At 41.5% G+C, this 18,141-nt stretch overlaps 1 protein-coding gene across 7 annotated transcripts in view; it reads left to right on the forward strand.

Annotated features, from left to right (window-relative positions):
• The window catches only part of TLK2 (tousled like kinase 2), a 102,023-nt gene extending 84,174 nt beyond the window's left edge, over positions 1-17,849 (forward strand). For 6 of the 7 annotated variants that reach the window (XM_079905968.1, XM_079905972.1, XM_079905969.1 and 3 more), the window contains 6 exons: positions 1,790-1,879; positions 5,555-5,724; positions 6,953-7,091; positions 10,674-10,785; positions 12,624-12,731; positions 14,888-15,335. In XM_079905968.1, the coding sequence (XP_079762094.1) occupies positions 1,790-1,879; positions 5,555-5,724; positions 6,953-7,091; positions 10,674-10,785; positions 12,624-12,731; positions 14,888-15,061 (793 nt within the window). In that variant the 3' untranslated portion in view covers positions 15,062-15,335. Of the gene's footprint in view, positions 1-1,789; positions 1,880-5,554; positions 5,725-6,952; positions 7,092-10,673; positions 10,786-12,623; positions 12,732-14,887 lie in introns of all 7 variants that reach the window. The other variant, XM_079905970.1, reaches the window with a different exon arrangement.
• Positions 17,850-18,141: the final 292 nt, after the last annotated feature.

The following is an 18,141-nucleotide window of genomic DNA, read 5'->3' on the forward strand; positions in this document are numbered from 1 at the left end:
TGCACTGTGTGGCATGTGAGATCTTAATTCCCCAACCAGGGATCACACCTGTGCCCCCTGCATTGGAAGCATGGAGTCTTATGCACTGGACTGTCCTGTGGAATATATATATAAATATATATATATATAGTTTGTCTATTTATTTATTTAGGCTGCGTTGGGTCTTCGTTGCTGTGCACGGGCTTTCTCTAGTTGCAGCGAGCAGGGGCTGCTCTTCGTTGTGGTGTGTGGGCTTCTCATTGTGGTGGCTTCTCTTGTTGGGGAGCATGGGCACTAGGCACCCAGGCTTCGGTAGTTGCAGCACGTGGGCTCTAGAGCGCAGACTCAGTAGTTGTGGGCGCATGGGTTTAGTTGCTCCACGGCATGTGGGATCCTCCTGGACCAGGGCTTGAACCTGTGTCCCCTGCATTGGCAGGCGGATTCTTAATCACTGCACTACCCGTGGAATCTTGATATGTGAAAAAGGACAGTGTGGAGCTGCTTTGGTGGGATGGGGGGTTGGGTCAAAGCTACGTTTGCTTAGCTTCTCTTTGGAGGCATCCAAATCTAGGGAGCTCCCTTTAAAACTTCCAGTCCACTGCCGTGATGGTGCAGGCCCACAAGGCCGGAGAGGGGGCATCATGGAGCTCAGACTCAAAGCCTGGTTTCTTGATCCCAGTGCCTCCTGTGTTCTAACGCTGCTCTGCCTCAGTGCTGGAAAGTTTTTTCTTTTCAGAAAGACATAAAGATGCTGATGAAATTAAGCATCAGAAGAAGCAAAAACTGCCAAAAATGGCCACTTGAAAAATAAGCCTAGTCAGACAAATTTCCATTGGGGAAGAATATTTAATTACTTTTAGATTCCTATCCTTCCCCTCCCTCTTCCCCTAGTCGTTCCTCAGCTTTTCTTTGGTTGAGTACTTTCTGTGTATTTTTGATATGCTAGAGTACATTTCAGAAAATAACACACTTTTTTTTAAATCATACTATGGAAAGTTTCCCTTTTCTGACTCTTGTCTTACAACAAAATGCCCCAAACTAAATGGTGCTAGATTACTTAAAATATAATAATATCCTATTACTCTCTTTGTAAGTGAGAACTAAATGTTACTCTTTTAAAATTCAGTATATGAATTTGCCAGATTATATCGTACATTTTTGTTCCTAATCTTACTAAATAATTTTAAATTGGAAAAGTACTAAAGAAGAAAGATGTTAATACATACATACATACATATATATATATATTCTTGTTATAAGAAAACTAGGGTTTCCATAATTTCAAACTTTTGATCAAATTAACATTTTCTTAAAAGAAAGTAAAGCTGATAGTCTTTTAAATTTCTTTTTGTAAGGAGTAGGATTTAAAAACAAACAAATACAAAGCACTGCTAATTGCCTTTTCTAACAGGTAATCCTTTTACCCAGTGAATTTACATGCTAACATTGATCCCCTTGATGTAACCCCAGGATATGTAACATTTATAGATAGAAAATATCAGCTTTAGAGGAAAGAAAAGAATGCTGTCTTTATAATTTTTAAAGTTCTGATATTTGGGTATAAATATAAAAGAGATTACCATAGAATGAACTCGAAAGGGATAAAAGGTTAGCACCTACTATTTTCTCAACAGCTTGGTAGATACTGGTAGAGAAAATAAGATGAAGAAAGATCAGGGGACTAGATGGACCTGAATGGAATGAATGTTCGGGAACAATGGAGAAGTGAGAGAATAAATTAGGAGTATCCTGGAAGAGTTCTAAGAGACAGGCCAAAATGCAAAATGTTAATTTTCCATTTTGTTTACAGGCATGCATGTAGGGAGTACCGGATTCACAAAGAACTGGATCATCCCAGAATAGTTAAACTGTATGATTACTTTTCACTGGACACTGACTCGTAAGTGCTATGCCATTTTAGCTTAGCAGATAATATTTTCTTGCAGTGTGTTGACTACTCATGGAATAGAGTTTAAATCTGGGTCCAGGAAATGCTCTCTGAGGGGACCAAATATACTTATGGGCAAATGATCATATTTGAATTCAGATTTGGGCCAGCAAGACGTCTCTTGGCCACAGGGTGTGTGCTGTTGTGTGCTGGTAAATGTTTAGCAACCAGCTTGGTGGGGAGAGGCATAGGGCTGATTTGTACTGTTTGCCAATTTCTGTGGTATAAATATTCTGAACATGTCCCATTAAAAAAAAAAAAGCAGCTTTATCGATACATGTTTACATACATACAGTTCACCCATTTAAAAGTATACAGTTCAGTGGTTTTTAGTGTATTCACAGATATGTACGTTGCAGCCATCACCGTAGTCAATTTTAGAACATTTTCACCACCTCAGAAAGAAACCCTGAACCTTATGCTATCGTCCCCCTATTCTTCCAGCCCCACTCCCTGCCGTAAGCAGCCGCTAATCTACTTTTTGTACCTGTAGATTTGCTATTCTGGACTTTCATATGAATGGATCATATAGTATGTGACCTTCTGTGACTGGCTTCTTTCACTTAGCATGGTGTTTTTTCAAGGTTCTTCTTGTGTCATGTATCAGTACTTCCTTTTTATGACTGGATATATTCCATTGTATGGATACACTACCTTTTGTTTCCATTCATCCTACCAGTGGCTTAAAAGCCAGCTCACGAAAGTCCTGAAAATCTATCAGCTCTCAGAAACTGGCACAAATTGGTGCCGGCATACCAGCGAGAAGCAGCAGTCAGGAGCGTCTCTGCCCCATCCTGATGAGCACTGATGGGCCTCTTAAAGGCGTGCCAGCGGCGCGCCTTCATTGCACAATGAGAATGGATGTGGCGCAGCCCAGTGCTGCATCCTGAAATATAAGTTGGTTCAGAGGCTTATAGGGATTTCGGTCCAGCCCTCTCACTTTGTAGGTGGAGATTTGAGGACCAGGGAAGTTAAGTGACTTGTCTGAGATCTTTAATAACCGTAGGCATTGTTGTATTTCATTACTTGGTATAGGTAAGCTCTAGACCTCTCGGTTTATCCAGGAGTTTAGAAATATTTCAGCATTTGGAGACATTTTCTGTTGGAGTCTGAAATGAATCAGGAGAACATACCTAGGTCTGGCCCACAAGTGTTTCCCTCCACCTCTCAGGCTGTTCAGCCTGTTCCAGACAGCAACTGTCTCAGAGGTTGCTGCACAGAGAGCCGGCCGACATTTAGAAGTGGCCCCAAAGGGAGACCATAATTCCCTTTGGAAACATCCACTCAGGGATTTCCCCTTTCTAGTCGGGTGCACCCAGCACAGCCATGTGTGTAGCATGGAGTGGGGTTCAGAAAACCCCACTGTAGTTAGAGAGCAGGTTTCCACAGGGTGGCTTACTGTTTTGCTTTCAGTAAGTTCCTTGAATACTAGGAAGGACACACACACACACACACACACACACACGCACCCCCAAATGTAAGTACAAAAACCGTTTCAAAAATAAATATAATGACTCGGATTATCTGCTGTTTTGAATTGTATACACACTTTTAACTAATCTGAGAAATTGAGTTGATTCTATGCTATTGTTAAGTTGTTTACTTTGTTCTTCCTGTTGTGTGTATGGTGAATTTTTATCAAAAGTAAGTCAGACCATTGTTTTAGAAAGTCTTCTGAGAGTTGTTTGGGTATTAAAAGTGAGATTTTATTTTCAGCTTGCATTGGGTCCAGAATAAATTCACTAAGCATGAGAGTCTTTGCCTCAGATTTCAGCATATCAGATCAGAGAATCTATAAATTTTAGGCGTATTTTCTCAGATAGGGTGCTAGCATGCTAGGACATGCTATGTTTCATAAGAAGCATGAGCTGTTGTTCAGTTTGGGGATCCCACAGGACTGTGTGTGTCCGCATTTTGTTGCTGTGCTTTGTGAAGGCCTCAAACTGCCCAGAGCCCCATAGTGCTAGTCCTGCGCCTCTTTAATCTTAGCTGAGTTGGCCCTTGCAGGGTGTGTTTACCAGGCTCCTTTGTCAGTTGTTATTCAGTGGGGTTCAGCCAATGGGGAGATAGGTGGTGGTGGGTGGAGACCCCTCCGCCCAGCTGTGGTTGCAGTTTCCCTTGGTGAGTCTGGTTCTGGTTGCACCACCCTCCTCCCTTTGGCCCTCTGGCCTTAGGGTGCTAATGCCTTCCTGCTCTAGATGATTTCTGGGGTGCTCACTGGCCACTTTGTCTTCTCAGCTCTTCCGTCATTTCTGGGATTAGTTCCCTGAATTAAAGCCCCTCTGTTATAAATACTGGTTTTTATTTCCCAGCTAGACCCTGAGTGATTTACCCATATTGTCACAGCTTAGAATAGTTTAAAAGGTATTCATCTCTCAGGAAGCCTTCCTTTAGCTTATAACTGCCTTGGAAGATAGACACATGACCCTTAGTGGCACGAATGGTATGTAGTTTTAAATTTGGGTCTGTATGATATATATACAATGGAATATTACTCAGCCATAAAAAGAAACAAAAGTGAGTTATTTGTAGTGAGGTGGATGGACCTAGAGACTGTCATACAGAGTGAAGTAAGTCAGAAAGAGAAAAATAAATGCCGTATGCTAACATATATATATGGAATCTAAAAAAAATATATATGGTTCCGAAGAACCTAGGGGCAGGACAGGAATAAAGACGCAGACGTAGAGAATGGACTTGAGGACACAGGGAGGGGGAAGGGTAAGCTGGGACAAAGTGAGAGAGTGGCATGGACATATATACACTACCAAATGTAAAATAGATAGCTAGTGGGAAGCAGCCGCATAGCACAGGGAGATCAGCTCGGTGCTTTGTGACCACCGAGAGGGGTGGGATAGGGAGGGAGGGTGGGAGGGAGACGCAAGAGGGAGGAGATTTGGGGATATATGTATATGTACAGCTGATTCACTTTGTTATAAAGCAGAAACTAACGCACCATTGTAAAGCAATTATACTCCAATAAAGATGTTAAAAAAAAATTGGGGTCTGTATGCTATACTGATACAAGTGAAAGAAAAAAACTCATACTGTGTAATAATACATTTGTTAGAACCATCAATACTGTACTTCAAAAAGCTCTTTTATACCTTGTGTGTTTAGCAAAGAGAAATCATAGTATGTGTCAATCTGGCAGGAGAGGTAGTATGCAGCCAGCCCTTGGGACCTAGGCAAACCCTAGATTCTTCCTCACTGTCAGCACTTGAGGTCATATAAAATGTTTGCAGTGACAATTGTGTATTTGATCATAAGGTGCTTGTTTAGAAATGGAGCATTGTGTAGATAGTAAAAGAGGTATCTAGCTTAAATACATTACGGTTCCTGTCAGTATTGTTATAGTCTTGATTCAAGGAGAGGTATGCCCTGGGTGAACTTCAGCACAGCAGGTTCCAGCAGGAAGGGTGCAGACGCTCTTCACCAAAAGAGTAAGCAGTTTTCTTCCAGTAAACCACTCAGTTAGCTAATACTGAATAAAGAATAGAAGAATATTTTAAGGAGCAAAGAAGAAAGAAGTGAGAAGCTAATGACCTGACGTTTTCAGTTGGGCTGGTTTAGACTTAATCTGCTTGCTCTTACCCCACGGTCAAATGTTGGTTTATTTATGTTTAGGTTTTGTACAGTATTGGAATACTGTGAGGGAAATGATCTGGACTTCTACCTGAAACAGCACAAATTAATGTCGGAGAAAGAGGCCCGATCCATCATCATGCAGATTGTGAATGCTTTAAAGTACTTAAATGAAATAAAACCTCCCATCATACACTATGACCTCAAACCAGGTATGTCTAATTTTTAGGAGACAGTATTGGTAGTATTTCTTTGGTCTTATAAGTGATTTTTAACTTTATAAAGTTAGGGGACTTGGCCGGGGACCAAGAAGGCCTAATAACATCTGACTTTAAATTGCCTGGGTAGTGGGAATAAGAGAGTCCCGGCCACACAGCACTGGGTTTATTAGGAGGGTGGGTTGTATTAAATGCTCTGGAGAAACAATGCCCTTGTCTTAGAGCCAGGGCAGTTCATGATGTCAGTCCGATTAAGAAAGAACTGCTCTGGCAAGCTCAGTTTTGTTTTTTTCCCATTACTCACACTGCATAGCAGTTCCTCTACTCCAAGTCTCTCTGATAAGTGCCCCCCACATTAACAAATTATTTTACACATACGCCTCCCATTTCATTAAATTCCGAGTGGAATTTTCCATCTTTTCTCATGGTTACTATCTAACTTTGATAGTCGCCAGTCGAGTAGAGAGCAATTAGACTTCGTACTTCTGTCTGTTGTCATTTTGAGCTGTTGCTTAGAAGTCTGCCTGTGTTGTCTGTAGACAGCTCTAACCAGCTGAGCTTAGGTGTTGGGAAGATTCCCATTTACCTCCTGGTGGGCACGGTTGTTAACTTTGCTTTCCTCTTCTGATAGCTACATGTTAAATCTCACTATTCACTATTCTTTAATTTTCTAGTATAATTCAAATGACTAAAAAATTCATCACAGTGAAGTGATTTTTTAAAAAGATGGCTATTGTGTGATGGGGTTTTCTGTCACTGAATCCATTACATTTTCCTGCCCCAGGAGCTGTAGGTGGCACTGTGGTACTAGCTTAGATTCCCTTGTATGTTTTCTTTGATTCCCCCCGCCCCCCCCTCCGAAACTACTGTCCTAAACAGGGTGGTTAAGAGATCCTTACTGAAAGTTCGGATGTAACTTTCCCACTATTTTTGACCAACCATAGAAGTGATACTTTACTTTGGCCAGTTAATTATTTTTTTCCACTGCTCATAGTGGTGGTTTTGGCACATTAAGCAGGTGATTCTTGGAAAAGAGAAATTTGCCGCCAGACACTTACAACTCTCCCCTAGCATCCAGAGTCCAGATCGTTTCATTCCAGAGATTTAAATGTTTGCTGTTATATGTAAGAGTTTCAGTTCAGTTGTCCTCTTCTTGCCTGTTATTACCTTGGTTTATTTTAATTAGTAAGTTTTTTATTCATGAAGTTTTTTATCTTTTTAGGTAATATTCTTTTAGTAAATGGTACAGCATGTGGAGAGATAAAAATCACAGATTTTGGTCTTTCCAAGATCATGGATGATGATAGCTACAATTCAGTGGATGGCATGGAGCTAACATCGCAAGGTGCTGGTACTTACTGGTAGGTACCTGGGAGATTTGTCAAGTTGGCTGATGGAGATGTGGCTGTGCTATACTGAAGTGTTGGTAATTATTAATTAAACTACATCCTGTCTGCTTAGGCAAAAATGCTGTATACCATAGTAGACTTTCCTCTCCAAATATTTACTGTCTTTTCAACAGTTTGACTCTTTGTATTTACATGAATTTGTCTTAATTTTTCTTTCTGTTCTTGAAAAACCATTGAGAAAGAGATTATGTGGGGCCACGTGTTTGAGTTGTTTGTTTCCTCCGTAGGTTTGCCCCTACTGAGTAGATAGAGGATGAGGTTGCTCATGCGTATGTAAAGAATGGCCTTAAATTCTTTTCAGAATTTCAAATGCAGGTCTCTCTCTTCATGAGTTAATGGGATGAGGGATTTGTTTTTAGAGTTGCCTGAGGATGGTGGACTCTCAAGAACTAAGGAGTGATGAAGATTAGGACGTAAAATAACCATAGCATCCCTTGAAATCTAAACAGGAGAACACAAGCATGGTTTACCAAGAAATTTGGCCATTTCTGGCAGCCACGTTCTAAAAGGTTTTGAGCCACATTTCTTCCCGTCTGTTGTCACTCATCTACTCCCCAGCCACCCCACCCCAGCTAGCTCTGCCTGCCTGTTCTATGCCCTATCCTACTCTGCCAAGTATTACTTTTGACAGTGAGAACCATAAAAGATACCTGCAGCTCAGGCATTTGGCTTTGTGATTGTAAAGGCATGTTACCAGAGCTTTCTTTTCACGTCTGCGGCGGCGACACAAAGCCATACATTGCAATGTGTAATTCTGAACATGGGAAAGCCTCCAGTAGCACTAAGGGAGGGGGAATACATACTGTTAAACCCCAGGGTCAGTTGGCCAAGTCACTTATGTTTGAGACTGAAGGGCCCTGGCCCTTAGGAGATCAGTGACTCTCTCGGAATGAGGTTGTTGATCTGAAACAGACAGAGAAGAGGGGGACGTCAGTCCTGGTCTTACCACTCCCATCATATTAAAGAAAGACGCAATCATATCCTGCTAGAAACACCATGTACACAAAATTTCAACTTTCCCTTGCTCCGTATTGTTTGTGGAGATGGTACCTATAGTGAAAATCAGTCCCTAAATTAAAACTTTGAGATTCTAGGTTTAAAATAGAAGCTACATTTACAGTGTTTATTCACTTGGTGGTGGTTGTGGGTTCCTGTCAGTAAATGATACAAAAATATCTGTTGTTGGAAATTCTGGAAGCAGGTCTATACCTCTGCTATATAAATTCACCAGAACTTGGATTTTAGCTTTTCATTTGATAGCTTGTTCTTTTTTAAAGGTAAAGATTTTTCATGTTTAAATTAATTATCTCATTGCTGCCTATTGCTGTATTTGCTAAGCTATAAAATTCAGTGGTTGGAATTTAAATAAAAATATATAATGTTTGGGATTTGCTTCAAAGTAATCTGTTTGGGGGAGGTGGAGAGGGGTGTATAAGAGCAAAGATTTGCCGCATCTTGACAGTTATTGAAGCTGGATGATGTTTATGATTCTTTCTACTTTAGATCATATTTGAAGATTTTTTTTTCATAATAAAGAGTAAAGTAGAGAGGGAGCTACTGAGAAAATTAATATTATGGGTTTCTATGAAGGTTTAAAAAGTCTCCATATTGGTGTTTATAATCACCATCCTCAATATGTCATCCTCGTATTATGTCCCAGAGACACATAGATAGAATGGGAGGACATAACAGATTTTAAGTGATTGCGGCATTTGGTTGTTCCAGAATTCTTCTACATGGAATACTACTTTTAAATAAGGAACCCCTAGACTAGGCCTTGAGAATCATTTTTCTCTATGAGGATTTTATCATGATGGCGTATGCAACTTTGTTTGTTTTTTAAATACAATTTAGTGTAGTATCTTAGAACTGTCTTCTACTCTCCCTCCCAGAGTCCTTGATAAGGACTTAGAATGCTTATTATTTGGGTGAAGAACTAGTGTATTTCTTCATTTATAGTTGGGGAAACTGAGTCCTAGAAAGTGATATGCCAGATTTGTACTGTTAAGGGACAGTGTCTATTTGGCCAAATTATTGCTCTGCATTTGGAGAAGTCCAACAACCTCTGTGCTTCCTCACCACAAACAAGAACTTACTTTTTCCCTACTGCTTCCACCAAAGAGTTATAAGTACATTAAAAAAATCATTTTAGAATCAAGGTTCTATTTGTTATTTATCCAAGATCATATTTAAGTTATGTATATTAAAGAATCAAGAACCATGAAAACTTACGGTTCAGGGAGGTTTTAGTGGCATTTGGAAGAGCTGTTCTTTTTATAGATTCTTTGTCTATATTTTTATTTCTTTGCCTTTCTCCCCCACCCCCCTTTGTGAGTTCTCTGTCTATATTTTCACTTTTCAATGTGTGTTTTGGCTAAAAGCTTTCATTGTGAAATAATAATCTAGGTCAGTGGTCTTAATCATTTAAAAATGACTGTTAAAAATAAAAAGGAACAACCTGAAACTAAAATTCTTTAAAAAAAAAAAAAGCCCATCATCTGAACATTTTCTGCCTCAACTCTTGTGATTCTCTTCCAGCTATACATTTAGATTTTTAGACCAGAAGCACAGCAGGGTTTATAATAGTTTTTCACAGAATTGATTTTGCCAGCATGAAATCTGCAGAAATCAATTTGTTATCTTCAGAATTCTGCCTTCCAGCTGTGCTATGGTGAAGACTCCAGGCAATGAGGAGAAACATATTTATTTCGTTTCCTAAATGCTAAGAGGCACTTACCTTCCACACCATACAATTTGGTGTGGTTGGCTGTCCAGCTAGTCTTTTTAGAGGCCAGGGGTGGGTGGGGAAGGAACGAATTCAGATGAGGATTGAGTTGGGCTAATAACTAGTAGTTTGTTTGGCTTTTTATGCACTATTTGTTAGTCTCCCATAAGCCCCTGATCACTCTTGAAGTAGGGAATGTAAAATATCCTTTCATAATATGAACTTCAATGTCACCATTGACCATAATTGTAGTTATTTTTAGTCTAGATTTCCAAAAGAGGCTACCTTAAGAAGACAGAATAGCCACTCCCCTCAGAGATTTGTACTGGGTCCTGAATTCATTTGGACTTTTAAAGGAGTAATTTATTTTGGAGACATCTTCTTCTGCCAGCCTGAAAGGAAATCACACCACTTCTAGTTGTATTTTAATGTTTGTTGCTGCAGCTGTCATAAAAGGGAGTGCACTTCTTTTGTGCTCCCTCTCCTTTTAAAAACTTGTTGAATGACACCTGTATTAGGCACAGCACTGGGAAAGGAGGCTGGGGTGGGTAAAGTAGGAACTAGGGACAATATTCACCTCTGTCCATAAGTAAGAAACATGTATTTTAAGGCTTTATAATAGGACATTGCTGCCTCCTTAAGTTAGAGTGTCTTTTCATCTACTTTATCCAGATGGGTCTAAGTTGGCTTTTCAACTGTTAAGATTCAGATATTTTTATTTCTAACAGGGTCTTTATTTTGCCTTTTTGTAAATGTCTTAGATTTATACAGTCTTTTTTCTAAGAATTTTTATTTCCCTTTTGTCCCAGGTATTTACCACCAGAGTGTTTTGTGGTTGGGAAAGAACCACCAAAGATCTCAAATAAAGTCGACGTCTGGTCAGTGGGTGTGATCTTCTACCAGTGTCTTTATGGAAGGAAGGTAATGAAGACAGTTGGATGTGGTGGCTTCTGTCTTAGGTGGTGCATGTACACGGTGGCATTGTGTGGATTATTCTCTTGGAGTTAAACATTGGGTTATACAGAATGGAATCCTGAAAGTTGTGGTTGGAAGAAAATACAGACTTTAATTATAAAAGCTTTATGCATAAGCAGAAATTTTCAGGCCCAGGGCACCTAATGAATTCTGCGGAGCTGTTGAAGACATGCATTTTTTGCTGTTCTCAGATCCAGTCTATGTTTTGATTCTGATAATATGTACAGGGAAAAATAGTTACTAAAGTATACAGTCTTCCCAAGAGCCATTCTTAAGGGTCCCAAGAATTGAAACTTGAAAAATCTGCAAGGCTTCTTATTGCCAACCACCCCATTAGTTAGAGCTATTATTAATAAAAGCATGCTTTGTATTTCTGTACCGGGTAGGTGACATCAGAAAGTACTCATTGTCTGTTACTTCTGGTAAAGGTGATATATTATTTGCGTAAGTAAAAATGTAGATGGTAAACTACATCTAATGAATTGTCACATTTGTGTTTTCCTTATGAGCATAATATCTTGTATAAATGTATATATTGGGATCCAGTTGTATGTTTATATTCTTATTTCTGCTACCAGGGTGTTTGTGTGTTTTAGCGTTCCCCACTGGGCTGTGGGTTTAAGCCATTTGGGAGTTCTACAACTCCCTTAGACTCCTAATATTTTGATTACAATCTCCAGACCAAATTCTTAATTCAGATCTCAGCTTCCTCTTTAACTTCTCCTTGGGTTTGTTTCTTTATTGTACCTATCTAATGTGGGGAAACTATTCAGAACTAATAGGGTTTAATTATCATTTATACTCTGATATTGTGGAAGTGCTGCTGATAATAGTAGTAGAGGTTATCTAGAAAGAATCGTGGTCTCAGTAGAAACACTGTAGAGATGACACTAGGTGTGAACTTATTTTTTTAGGAGTTTATTAGAAGATAGCAATTTGTGGCACAGATGAAGCCACTCACTGAGTAGCCCCGACTCTGTTTTTTCCCCACTTTGTTGGTACCCCTCTCCTCTTTCACTTCCTTTCCATTTCTTCATCTGTGTCTCGGGTCTGTCAGCGGCACACATATATATTACTTAAGCCCACAGGTATCACTCAGGGCAAAAGAGGTTGCTGGTTCTTGCTCTGAATCTTCTTTATCTTTGCTGTAAGCAAAGCTTAGCATAGGTGTTGTGATATAGCAGATGCTGCTTCTGGTCCCAGCTCTGCCTTAACCTAGATGTTGGAATTTGAGCAAGTTACTTAAGCTCTGAGCCTTTCCATCCATTATCTATAAAATGAGAGAATTAGAGGAGATCATCTCCAAAGTTCATTCTAGCAGTTCTTGTTGAGATGTGTCTTCTCCTTTCCTTTCTCTTTGGTTTTGAATTGTGTTCTCTCTCTCAATTAATTAATTAATTTAAGGTTGCGTCAGGTCTTCGTTGCTGCATGTGGGCTTTTCTCTAGTTGTGGTGAGCGGGGGCTACTCTTGGTTGTGGTGTGTGAGCTTTTCATTGCGGTGGCTTCTCTTGTTGCGGAGCACAAGCTCTAGGCGTGCAGGCTTCAGTAGTTGTGGCACGTGGGCTCAGTAGTTGTGGCTTGCGGGCTCTAGAGCGCAGGCTCAGTAGTTGTGGCGCACAGGCTTAGTTGCTCCGCGGCCTGTGGGATCTTCCCGGACCAGGGCTCAAACCCGTGTCCCCTGCATTGGCAGGCAGATTCCTAACCACTGTGCCACCTGGGAAGTCTGTGTTCTCTCTAATTTTAACCAGAGGCATACCTTTGTTTGTTTTGTTTTTATATGATAGCCTTTTGGCCATAACCAGTCCCAGCAAGACATTCTACAAGAAAATACTATCCTCAAAGCTACTGAAGTGCAGTTCCCGCCAAAGCCAGTAGTAACACCCGAAGCAAAGGTAAGTTTTGATCCATTGGCCAGCAGAAATGTCTGCTTTGCTTTCTCTATTATTTCTCTGGGTAATTTGTCCAACCCCTACCTTCTTCTTCCCCTCTCTTCCCACAACAAACATTTATTGGGTGCCTATTAAGTACTAGACACTGTTCTAGGTAGTGGAAGGAGCTGTGACTGTGTGGCAGTGAACTGCACAGACAAGGTCCCTATACTTACGGAGTTTACATTTTACTAGGTGAGACGAACAATAACTAAAAATGAATACGTTTCAAGTGGTGATAAATGTTTTGAAGAAAGCAAATTGGAGTAAGGGAGTAGAGAGGGGGGAACCCATGGTCGGGGAAGGCCTCAGTGATGAAGTGACTTTTTTGAACAGTCTTGACTGATGTGAAGGTGGGAGCCATGTATAGATTTGGGAGAAGAATATTCTGAGCAGAGAGAAGTGAATAAAGCTCAGATGTGAGTGTGAGCTTAGCAGGTCCACAGAGCAGGCTGAGCAGAGGGGAGAGTAGTAGGAGAGGCAGCAGGATAGATTGTAAACTGATGGAAGGCAGTTGAAGGTTTTAATCAGGGCAACTTTGTGATCTGATTACTGTTTCAAAAGCCTGCCCTGGAAGCTGTGTAGAGGGAAAGTTCAAGGCAAAAGGAGTTTATTTGATTGGTGTCCATCCCAAGAAAACCTTCCAGCTCCAGGTATCTCACTAAGAAAGCTTAATTTTTTTTTTTTTTTTTTTTTTTTTTTTGCGGTACGCAGGCCTCTCACTGTTGTGGCCTCTCCCGTTGCGGAGCACAGGCTCTAGACGCGCAGGCTCAGCGGCCATGGCTCACAGGCCCAGCCGCTCTGCGGCATGTGGGATCTTCCCGGACCAGGGCACGAACCCGTGTCCCCTGCATTGGCAGGCGGACTCTCAACCACTGCGCCACCAGGGAAGCCCAGAAAGCTTAATTTTTAAAGGCCAAGGATCCTTATGTTCATTTCTGTTAATTTGTTATTTTCCAAATGCTTTAATAAAGCAACTATGTGTAGGTGTCTTTGCTTTTGAAAAACCAGGAATTTTATTAATTAAACATGAAAAAAATAGAAAATCAGTAGTTCATTTTATGTTTTAGATATATTAAAATAGACTTTACTTTTCAGAGCAGTTTTAGATTCACAGCAAAACTGAGTGGAACATAAAGCATTGCCATATACTCCCTGCTGACGCAGCCACCCCATCCGCGGATGCACAGCCTTCCCCCTGTCAGCATCCTGCACCAGAGTGGTACATCTGCTACGATCAATGGACCTACATCCAGGCATCATTACCACCCGAATGTAAAGGATGGACTTTGGATGATAATATTTTAGATTTTTTTAAATTGATTCAATTTAAAAGAATTATGTTATAAGGCTGTGATTAAATAGAACTGTCTGGTTAAGAAATAGGAGAAGACAGATAATCTACGTAAGGGCCTTTGTGTTTAAAATTGTAGAAACTGAGGCTACATAGCTCTTCGTACCTAGCACAAAGGAAACCTCCATGTTGGTAGTGAATTAGGATTCCGAATCAGTAAGTTTTTATGTCTGCAGTACTCTTGAGGAGACAAGTCCTGTTCAGGTTTTCCTTTACTACTTAGATGTAGTAGTGCCTGATCATTTGCCTGCTGATCTTTCAGGGAAAAATAAGATACACCGAGAAAGCATTTACGCATCTGTGGCACACCGCAGTGTTAGTCAGTATTGGTCTCCTCACCCTGCACGTGGTGATAGTTTGTAACTACAGTTTCCACTTCCTCAGGAAGTTCACACGAGACCGTGGTTTGTAGATGCAGAACTATGAAGTTGTACTGTGCCCGTGCACATCAGCCGAGGCAGAGAGGGGGAGTTTTGCGCTGGTCTTTGTGCTTTGGGGACAGAGATCTTTAGAGGTCGTGCCCCGTGCCCCCTCGGGAATGGCTCAGGCACCTTCGCTGGGGAAGGAACCAGCGGCCACAGAGAGATGCTGCGTCTGGCACGTCTCTCCTGGGTCTGCCTAGTGGTTTCCAGGCAAGGCCCTAAAGCCCCTTCTCTTTAGGAGACGTTTGTTCTGGGCCCTGGCAGCTGCTACAGAACCTCCTGGGTTCCCTCTTGGGGTGCCAGGATCATCTGCTTCAGGCTTCTTCAAGAAACTTTCCTTTCAGGCGTTTATTCGACGATGCTTGGCCTACCGAAAGGAGGACCGCATCGACGTCCAGCAGTTGGCCTGTGACCCCTACTTGCTTCCTCACATCCGAAAGTCGGTCTCCACAAGTAGCCCTGCTGGAGCTGCTATTGCATCAACCTCTGGGGCGTCCAATAACAGTTCTTCGAATTGAGACCCACTCCTAGCCACAAACTGTTCAACACACACAAAGTGGACTAATGGCATTCAGCAGCGGGTTTGGAACATAGCGAATCCAAATGGATCTCATGAAACCTGTACCAGGTGCTTTTATTTTCTTGCTTTTTTTCCCATCCATAGAGCATGACAGCATCGATTCTCATTGAGGAGAAACCTTGGGCAACTCTGGCCAGGCTTCGTAGGAAAAGGCCCCGCCCAAGGTTCCGGCGTCAACGGCCACTGCGTGTGGCTGCTCTGAGTGAGGAAAAAATTAAAAAGAAAAACTGGTTCCATGTACTGTGAACTTGAAAACATGCAGACTCAGGGGGGGGTCCCTGATGCAGTGCTTCAGATGAAGAATGTGGACTTGAAAATACAAGACTGGGCTAGTCCAGTGTCTATATTTAAACTTGTTCTTTTCTTTTAATAAAGTTTAGGTAACATCTCCTGAAAAGCTTGTAGCACAAAGGCTCGGCTGGGGATGGTGTTTGACTTCGGAGGAAAAAAAGTTGCTCTTGCCTGTTAAAGGCACTAGAGTTAGTGTTTTATCCCTAAATAACTTCAGTTTTTAAAAACATGCAGCTTCCCTCCCCCCTTTTTTATTTTTGAAAGAATACATTTGGTCATAAAGTGAAACCCGTATTAGCAAGTACGTGGCAATGTTCATTCCAGCCAGATGCAGCTTTCTCCTCCGTCTGGTCTCCTGTTTGCAATTGCTTCCCTCATCTCAGTAGGGAAAAAATTGAGTGGGAGTACTGAGATGTGTGGGGTTTTGCCATTGGACAAAGAATGAGGCTAGAACTCTGCAGCTTGGAGTCTCTCTAGGTTTTCAGCTATTTCTTCACAATTTGAACACTTGACGGTTGTCCCTTTTAATTTATTTGAAGTGCTATTTTTTTAAATAAAGGTTCATCTGTCCATGCAGTCCTCTTGGATTCTCTGAATGTAGTAACTATTGAAACTGTTCCAAAGGTAGGCAGAAAATGGGCCGGGAAGCCCGATGCTCCAGGGATCAGGAGTCCCACCCACAGTCTCGTGTGTGCTTGCTAAATGGTGTACATTTCTTGTTAACCGTGATATTAAAACTTGATCAGCACATAAGCTTTCCTCTGTTAGATCTTTTGGCAGGAAACAACCTCCAAACCCCTAAATTTTGTGGGTGTGTGCTGGTGTGTGTGTCTGTGTGTGCATGTGCACACACACACTTTGTCTAACTCACTTTAATAGATTCATTGAGTGAAGTTAAAAAATAATCTCAAAGGAAATAGGTATTTCAAATATGAACATTCTCTTGGAACTAATTTTTTAAAAATTTGGTTGTTTCTGAGATGTATGATCAACTGAAGATGGAGCTGAAATGGGAGCTGCATGGCCCCACTGTGCCCTTGAAACAGCAGAGCACTCGACAGTACAGGGGGAAGGAGGCCAGAGTCTGAACATGTGGTAGCCAGCTTGGAATGTTACTGACATATGTGGCAAAAGGGCTCAGCCAGAAATATTTAAAGATGCAGCATTCAGGCATCTGAGTTCCCTAGGCAGGGGGGAGGGCAGTCAGGAAGGGTAGAGAGCTCTCAAATGACTCATGACTAGTATTTCTTTTACATGTGAAAAATGCCAGTAGTGACACATTTTCTAGGACCTTTGTTTGTTTTGTGGACCTGCCCCACTCTCCCCAGTGTCAGGAGATCTTAAGGGACGTTGGAGTGTTCCATATTGGAGAGAGGTTCACGGATGTATTGTCCTGTGGAACTCTGAAGGGAAGGAAGTCAGCTCCAGAGTCCTTGTTGCCCCTAGCTTTCCAAAGCGATTTTATTGCAATATACGTATTTATACACATGTGTGTATCGTACCTTTTTTTAAAACCATTACTTTCAGGCTGCTAATCAGAATACCCATGGGGTCTCAAAGGTTGAGCACAACACTGAAAGGATGGTGTCTGTATATGTGAAAAGATGGATGAAGTTGAGACCATGTTTAAACTTACTCAAGATAATTAAGTTCTGTTCCTCTATTCTTCCCTCTCATTCAGTGATCCCATCTCATTCAGTGAAGTGTTTAATTTTTAACTTTCTTTTAAGGATGAAGGAATGCTGCATCTTTAAGACTTCCCTCTAACTTCCTGCCTCCTTTCCCCCAAGTTCTTATGAGTGAAGCTGTAGGACTTTATTTGGTGATCTACCTTTTCTACCCTCATTTTGAAGAAGGGATGCCCTCTCTTCTTGCTTTTATTGGGTCTAGGGCTTGGTTGGAGCTGATTGGGCTTGGTCGAGTCTGGCCAAGGCCTCTTTCCACTGCATGGATAAGCCCCAGGGAACATGCAGAATGTTGACCTTTTCTAGAGTTGTAAGTAACCAGTGAAATCACTAAGTGGAGTTCTTCCATGACATATTTTGTTAATATGGGTTTCACTTTTTCCAAGGATAATCCCTCATTGCCACAATGTTGATTTACTTTAAACAATGACAGAAAAATGTGTACTAATTTGTAATTAAATCCAGCCAGACTGTTGGCTTTTCCCAATTTGGGGGGTGGGGAAAATATTAAAATAAGTTTTAAGAAGTGATTTCCCAGCCTCTTGATTTTACTCTAGTCTCCAGCTTCACACGGGGCCCTTACCACCTAGAGTATAGCTAGAGGAATCCTGGCAGCTGGCAGAGTCCCAGTGGACGTTGCAGGCATGATGGGAGTGTGGGATTCATGCAACATGTTTTATACCCCTGATGTGCCAACAGCTAGGCTTGTGGGTGGGAATACAGCAATGAACAGAATGGGGAAGGCCCAGCCATGACCATGAGCTCACCATTCAGGGGTAAAGGCACTGGGCCCCAGGAAGGGATGGAATACAGGGGTCGAGGAGAAGGACTTGGGCTCTGAATCTTCCATCGTGACATGGGCAGCTTTAAATAGAGAATCGCCAGTCAGAGCCGTACGCACCCCACCCTGCGGCTGACCTGGACACATCTGCTGTCCTTTTTTAGAGGGTTTGTTTCTTGCCTGCTTTCTAGTCCAGGAAAGACAGGGTTTCCTCCAGCTGAGAAGATTAGCAGTCAAGGAGCTCTTGTGTTTCTTAATTTA

The sequence above is a fragment of the Stenella coeruleoalba genome (assembly GCF_951394435.1).
Source record: "Stenella coeruleoalba genome assembly, chromosome: 19".
In the NCBI taxonomy this organism is placed as follows: Eukaryota; Metazoa; Chordata; class Mammalia; order Artiodactyla; family Delphinidae; genus Stenella; species Stenella coeruleoalba.